General features: G+C 44.3%; 1 protein-coding gene across 3 annotated transcripts in view; it reads left to right on the top strand.

The window, feature by feature from the left end:
* The window catches only part of LOC101863056, a 51,249-nt gene that overhangs the window by 27,836 nt on the left and 15,601 nt on the right, over positions 1-7,812 (top strand). Inside the window, exons 2-6 of one of the 3 annotated variants that reach the window (XM_005108117.3) lie at positions 1,122-1,316; positions 3,058-4,666; positions 4,944-5,294; positions 6,486-6,763; positions 7,557-7,667. In XM_005108117.3, coding sequence (XP_005108174.2) covers positions 1,122-1,316; positions 3,058-4,666; positions 4,944-5,294; positions 6,486-6,763; positions 7,557-7,667 — 2,544 coding nt within the window. Of the gene's footprint in view, positions 1-312; positions 1,317-3,057; positions 4,667-4,943; positions 5,295-6,485; positions 6,764-7,556; positions 7,668-7,812 lie in introns of those variants that run through there. The other 2 variants (XM_005108119.3, XM_005108118.3) reach the window with 2 other exon arrangements.

The following is a 7,812-nucleotide window of genomic DNA, read 5'->3' as shown; positions in this document are numbered from 1 at the left end:
GGGCGACCAGACCAATAGATCGTTGGCTCGATTTGGTCCGGATAGTTATTCACAAGTGTCCTCCAAATCTTGGTCATCTTTAAAGGGGTGTTTGCCCACCTCAAACCTTCAGGTCGCTGATTATATTGGTGGTGCCTCAGAGAAGTAGATTATTCCTGAGTACTTATGGTGTGATCCCGCCTCACAGTTGTTTATAATGATTAACTCACAATTTTGTAATGGCGAGTGATCGGGGAGGGAGGGGATTTCTAGCAAAGAATAGATCGTTCTAATCACTTCTATTCGTGCTTTACTATTTGATCAGCTCGTCATTGTTACAGTTTCGAGTAACGAACTCTTAAATCAGTCCGAAATTTCTTCCTCTCCATGAAAGATGAGAAGGTCATGAAGATTTTATTTGTGTAACAGTGTGTGTGGCTTTGTCAGTCCGACTGGGTGAAGACGTTCCATAATTGTGATCCTGTATTGTGTTTTCACTAAGCGTAGTGCATTTCGGGAGCCTTTCCAGTCGTGTTATGTAGAAACTAGATGCCAAAGTGTGCTCTGACACCCACGGAGATGAGAAAATATGACGGTCAGTTAACGTGTGAATGGCCTTTTCCAATGAGGACATTGGCAAGTTTTTACGGAGTTCTCTTTGACTTAGATTTTAGGAAGCATCTAGCCTTGCGGAGTATTGTTGAATAAAAAGGCTGCTGTGGAGGCTGTGAACAGATATCAATGGAGACTGTAATAGCGCCACATGACTTCCGTGTATTGTGGTAATCGTGTATGCCTTGTGGGTGGCAAATAGCTTCAGCTATCCATAGTCCTGATGTTCAGATACTTTTCAAATTGGAGCAGCCAGAAGGTTTGGCCAGATGACAAATCTGTATACGGTTTGGTTAGTGAAAGGCTATGAATGCTTTGGTCCGACTGAGGCAGGAGCAGTACATGGGAATGGAAGTGGTAGTGGTCCGGCCAATGTGTAGACTGTTGTAGCTGCTATGGAGTATCTAAACATGGCTGTGAGTGCCCTGGCAACCACCGCGCACGCCCTAGTGGCGAGCGCCGACGCCTCCCTCTATCTACTCGTCTCCTCGGCCTCGCTCATGGTCAGTTTCATTCTTGTCTTCCGCAAGCGACGGGACCACGCCTCCCGGGGCGGCAGCGGCGGGGTGCCCTCACTCCGTGGGGCTCCTCCCTCAGGCCCCATGCCTGCGTCTGGCGGCCAATCAGCGTCCTCCTCAGTGTCGTCCACGCCATCAAAGACGCCGACAGGAGTGGCTGTACAGACATCACAGGGGGCACAGACCAGCCCAAAAGGCTCCAGAAAGGTCAGAAGTGGTGTTGTGTGTGTTTGTGTTTGTATTATTTCAAATTGTTTCTGATTATAAGTGTTTTACACTCTCCCCCCCCCCCTTTTCATCATTGGTAAAGTCTTTTTGGAGGCAGGCTTCTTGGACCCACCCTGACTGAGTGGGGGTACTCTTTTCATTTGCTGAAGGAATTGCTCTAATGCTACTAAGAACTTCGGCATACACTGTGTTCTTGTATGAGATTGATTTGGTACTTTTCCCTCCTTCTTTTCTTATTTTATCCTTACTCTAACTTGCGGAATAAATAATCCATCTTCAAAATGTTCTGTTTGTGTTTATAACAGTGTTAAACTCTTTCAAAAATAAACATTTTGTCAAAGTTCTTTAACTCATTCGCTATGTATTATTTTCGGCTTGTGGGCGAATTTTTTTCAGGAGGGCAAAATGAGACGATGACTAGTGCGCAGTTCACAGGTCTTTGGGGCCACAAATTCAAATAAATATCAACATATTATATACCAAAATTTTCTGTATGGTTTGTCAAATACATCTGTAATGTTTATTTGTGTATCTCTTCAACTTTGGCTCCTGTAAGAGGAGCAACGCAATTTTGATTGGATTCGGACAAAATTTGAAAATAGAAAATAAATAATCTTTGGTGAAACTCAAAAAATATGTTTGCACCTAGTCAAATGATACATCAAAATAACCATAAATGAACGTAGAACTGGAAAATAGTGAAAAATTTGCAGTTATTTACATACACTCCATAATATTTGTACATTTGAATTATAACATCCGATATTGAAAAAAAATATTAAATTTTATGATCTGGAAAAAAGGATCACAAACAGAAAAAAACACTCGTATCTTATATGGAATTATTCAGAATTGCATTTGGAATAAACCTATACATTTCTTGAGTGGCACTTTTTGTGTAATTTCATCAAAAATGAGTGATTTTGGGGAGAAAAATAATATTTTGACAATTTAGATCTAGACCTAGATCTAGCACTCAAAAATATTGATTTGTCAATAACAGTGCTTTGGCAATTTGAGTCCAATAGTATCAATATTATAAAGAAGAGTCCTGCATTTCTTTAGTGAGCAAAATAATGATACCTTTTGTTATGTAAAAGTACAAAGACTGGTGTCTGGGCTATAATTTTGGCATCACGATAAAACAAAGTTGCATAAACTATGAAATCGCGTTTCAAAACTGAATCTAAACTTCGGATTTTCGGTGGAAACGCTTGACCCAGAAGTCAATGTTACATTATAACCTTTATTTCAACATGGATACGTGGATTGGAATAAAATCTATGCTAGAATAAAAGGTCGGTGCTCGAGCCGTCGGGGGTGGCTTGATGTACGGAAGACACTTTCGCCGTGAGTTAAAGATTCCCATTTTCAGTGAGGCTTGGCAGGGTCTCTGGTGTGGTTTGCTCCTTTTTTCCTATCAAACATCCATCGTCCTTATCTCTCCTCCTTATTGGTGTTTGTTACTCTCTTATAACATTTCTAATCGTCGGCACTTATATTACCTTATTGTGTTGCAAGTGCCATAAAACTCTTATTAAAACGAAAGTGAGGCTTACATGAATTTGTGAAACATTATACATTTCTGCCTTTCTTTTTTTCTATGACAAACAACTACTGTTGGCCAGTCCCAGGGTGCCATGTTAATGATTCAGTAATGGTCTTTCCTGGACTGGGACCAACATTCCCCTTTGAGTACAACTCTTTCTCTGTATTGCAGCATCGCTACCAGCGTCAAGATTCAGCCTCCTCACACAGCAGTGCTGCACGCCTGGATGACGTGGGGGGCGTGAATGGGGAGCTGCGTCGACGCAGCAGTCAGACGTCCACGCAGAGTGAACAGCTTCCTTTCGCTGTCATCAACCGCAACGTGATGAGGCGAGACTCCTTTGAGATGCCCCAGAGGACCATCATCGATTCACCCCGCCCGTCGAGGTCAAGGTCCCTGCACAAGTCACCTAGCGATGGCAATGCGCCTCCCAAACAGGCTGTGTCTGGTGTTCTCCGAGGAGATGGTAAATGGCATCGCGGCCCCCTACCCCACTCAACGCAGCCCCCGCAAGTGACTGGTGGAGGACAGGAGAACTACGCTTTCCACCGGCAGGCCAGCTTCGATGCAGGCCATCCGCGCCAGATGACCCATGTCCCGTCTGACCCCTTGTTTCAGTCCCACCACCCTTACGCCTCCCTCCACCACCATCACCACCAGAGACAGGCTAGCCTACAAGAGGGGATGGTGGCTCGTCCCGGTCACGGCATGTCTGAGTCTCAACACAGCGCCTACACCAGTGACCTCGGATACGACCTCCGGGCTCACCAACAACAGTTCCCTGATTCCCGCCAGCCGGCAAGCTTCCACGATATGCGAGGAGCAGCCACGTCTGCTTCTAATGTTGGCCCTGACCCTTCAACATCCCTTTATCAAGCATACCCAGGGGACATGAGGAAAGGAAGTCTTACCGATTTCCGACATGCTGCAGCACCTGTGTATGCAGAAAGTCCATATCGTAAAGGTTCGGTGTCGGATGACAGCAGTAGTCACTACTCAGGTGACAGTGGCCCAATGTCTATGATGTACATACGAACAGATAATGCTGGGGGCACCGACACCCCACTGGGCCATGAACGATTGTACAGCCCAGAGCTGCGCGGCAGGGAGGAGTACTTAGCATTCAGCCAGGACATTGTGGGACAGCAAGGGCACGTCAGCCCCGCTCCTCACCAGGGAGCTGGGGGTAAGTCCAAGCGGTCATTCCCACGGACCAACCCCAACTATACGGGTCTGTCTCGCCGCAGTGAGGGCCAGTCTCCAGGGAGCTCCGGGATCTACAAGAAGATTGGCAGTCTGGACAGCCAGCACTCCGGGGGTAGCAGCTCGGGGGGCTATGACACGGCCGGCTACATTCTGGCTGGCAACGGCGGCATCGCGCAGTCCATGAGTGTGCAGACGTCCCAGTCTTTCTCAGACACCTATTCGGACAGCCAGAGTCCCCTAATGCCGCACCATGGAGGGGGCGGGGCTCCGGCCCACCACACCCAATACCATCACGCCAGAAGTGACAGTGATACCTCCCACTCCAGCTCGAGCCGTGCCCACCCAGCATATCAGGAAAGCCACTTGGTGCAGCAACAACAACAGCACCAGCAGAGAATGGACGCAGCCCAGGGCAGGCCAAGAGGTGACCTCTCTGACAGTCAGTCCTCTCAAGGATCTTCTCGGAATGTTCTGGACATGCGTTCATCTCAGGGCTCTTTGAAGAACCTTCAAGACGCTGCCAGCACTGGCCGAGCTTCACCGAGAGGACCGTCTCGAACAGATCAAAGCAAAGGTAAGTACAATGTTCAATCCACTATCCCTACTAAAAAAAATACCCAACTGCTATTTCTATACTAATTGATGAATGAGTTAATGAGGATTGTACTAAATAGGTTTAAGGTACTGTTCTGTTATTTCATTATCAAATACACACTAGCAGCTTCTCAGTTTTATGTAGCAGAAAAGGTTGCATCTTTAAAACACGTTGCATATTCTTGTACAGGGTATAATACGCATTGCACAAGTAGACTTTTCTCCCAAAATGTGACTGTTTTTACGTCTGTCCTCAGGAGCTCCATATTTGGAACATTCTGGAAGCCACATGCCCCAACGGTCAAACACGCTGACTGCTGATGACCAGGAGCCTGACTATGCCAACCTTCCCCCTGTCAACGGTCACTCCACCACCAGCACCAGCAGCAGCAGTAACAGCGGCAACAACAACACTCACAGCAGTGGTCACATCCTCCCTCCAGAGGTCAAAGGTCACATGTATCCTTCAGAGCCACCCAGGTTCACAACGTTTGGCGATGAAGACGACGACGACGATGATGACGATGATGATGACGACGACGATGATGACGAGGATTTCAACAAAGAAAATGTGCACATGAGAAAGGATAGCTACCCAGATTATGACAGTAAGTTTGCATCGTGGGTTGTCAAGCCACACTTACATCTGCGGATGGTTTATGGGTGCTCTGGTGTGGTTTGCTCCATTTTTGTGTTTGTTCCTCTCTTGTAACACTTCTAATCTTTAGCACTTATATGAGCTTAATAAGTTGCAAGTGCCATAAAGCGCTTGCTAAAGCAAAAAAAACAAAATTCTTACCTCTTGACTGTTTAAGAGTTCAGAGGTCTGGAAGTGAGAGATTTAAGTGCAGCTTTAGAACTCTTATGAAACTAAACTTTAGATAAGTGCTTTCAGAGGTAGACGTAAAATTTGGATGCCTCACCTCTTAACTCTTTCTTGACGTATCGCCGATATATCGGCACGAGGCCACTCCCCTTGTGGACGTATCACCGATAAATCGGCTATGATAGGGTGCCTCAGTTTTGTTTCGTTTTAACACGATCCATTATTTATAAGTACTTATTATTGTTATTGAAAACTTGGAAAGGGTTTAGGAAACGAGAACATCTAGATTCAATTTGTCAAAGCGTCGGTCTGGCGAAAAACGAGTGAATTAGTTCTTGCGGTCTTGCGTCTACAAAACGGTCTAACCGGACTCGGTATAAATATCATAATTCAAACAAAATATTGCATTCAAATAAAAAGCTGCACTTTCAGAAATTTATGCAGTCTGCTCTTGGCCTGTATATGATAAGATAGCTATGCTGATTCGCTTTCACATGTTTAGTGTGTGTAATTTTTTCCGTCAAAATGTATTTTTCTCACCTCACCACCATCGCCATTTCTAACCCTTGTAATGCATACTTATGTTCAAAATTAATCCTTGTTTCATGTTAGAATGTATTCCTTATTCAGTTTCCTTCAATTTGAGATATCATATGTTACATTTTGAGTCATGGTTATGCTTATATGAAGTTATTTTGGACATCACTTGTGTAACCAAATCGAGTCACAAGTTAATTACGTCTAGACCCCAAAACAACTGCGTCCGGAAAGAGTTAAGCAGCCTTACAGTGTTGAAACAGACTTAGATCCATACATATGTTACAACCCGTATATTGTCTTTTCTTGTGATAGTGCTCATTCTCACCTTAAAAAGTACATTTGAAGTCTGAATGAGACTCATGCATAAACATCTTATGGTACATAACCGATTTCTTACTGACCATTCTATTCTCTCTCTCTCTCTTTCTCTCAGGCGTCCCTGAGCTGGAATCAGACACTTCCAGCATCTTCTCAGCAACTCCTCGCAGCCAGGTCCAATCACAACCAATCAGCATCCCCGCCGGCATGGAGACACAACATGCCTCGCTGCGACGCAAGAAGGGAGACAAGTCTGATTCCAGCCCGGCAGAACGCAGCCAGTCACTGCAGGCTGACGTCACGGTCACCCCTAGGCCACTCAGTATGGTAGTGCCCTCGCAGTCGGATGCCAATATGGCTATGAGTCCATCCACGGGCTCTCTCAGTAGGGGGGTGAGTGATGTTGTCATGATACTAGTTTTTGCACGCTAGTTTGCACCTTGTTTGAGGTACATTTTGTGATGGGATTATAACAATCAGTGTTCATCATCATCATCATCTAATACCAAACGGTTTTTATTTTCTCTGTTTTCCTTCTCTTGATTATTTCTTTATCATATGATCAGAACAGTCAGATATGAGGTAAACTGTACATGATAATTCTCTTCTCACAATTTCTTAAGTCAGTTATGAAGTTGTTGAACAGGTTACCCCACGAACATTTCTATTTCATATTTTCACTTTTTACTATACAGTTCCTGGTTGCCTGAGACTAAGTATGGTAGGGGCAACAAATAATGGTGAAAACGAGATATTTTCAGTGGGGGGCTTTTTATTTTCTCAAAAGTGTCAAAAGTGAAGCTGGCAGTAAGAGAGAGAATGAGCATGATATGTGTTAAGAGACTCAGGAAAATCCATTAAAAAATACAAGAATCAATACTGGGGTAAACGGATCTATTCGTAAAATTCAAACTACGACATTTGACGTTTCATAAACCTTCATAATTATTCATCTAATGGTCAGGATAATTACCTGATGTTTTTTTAAAAGCCAAGAATTAGCGTAAGGTGGCAGAATGGACATAATGTCAAGAATGATTTGTGGGGAGTATGTGAAAGGTTTGTTGTGCCATCCCATGTTGTTGTTTTTTTTGTTTTTTGTTTTTTTACAAAACGACATTTTTACAATATGTTCATTCCTATTTTATCTGTCCTCCATGATATGTTCCCTCTACGGTGGCCCCAGAAGCTGGCCTCTGATGGAGACATGGAGCACTACAGTCAACACCTGAACAGGCACAAGAAGGGGCTTTTTGGCAAGAAAGTCTCTCTCAACAACATGCTGACCTGGTCAAAGGTCAGTCGTCATTTCTTCAATGTTTGTGTACTTGCATTGACCAAAAATGTACTCGTCTTATTAAATACATCTTTGCTGTTTACGACTTTTTTGTTGTGTGTACTTCTCTCTCTCTCTCTCTCTCTCTCTCTCTCTCTCTCTCTCT

This window comes from Aplysia californica, unplaced genomic scaffold, assembly GCF_000002075.1.
Source record: "Aplysia californica isolate F4 #8 unplaced genomic scaffold, AplCal3.0 scaffold00661, whole genome shotgun sequence".
In the NCBI taxonomy this organism is placed as follows: domain Eukaryota; kingdom Metazoa; phylum Mollusca; class Gastropoda; order Aplysiida; family Aplysiidae; genus Aplysia; species Aplysia californica.
Note: the sequence above shows the minus strand (reverse complement) of the source record. Positions and strands in the feature narration are given on the sequence as shown.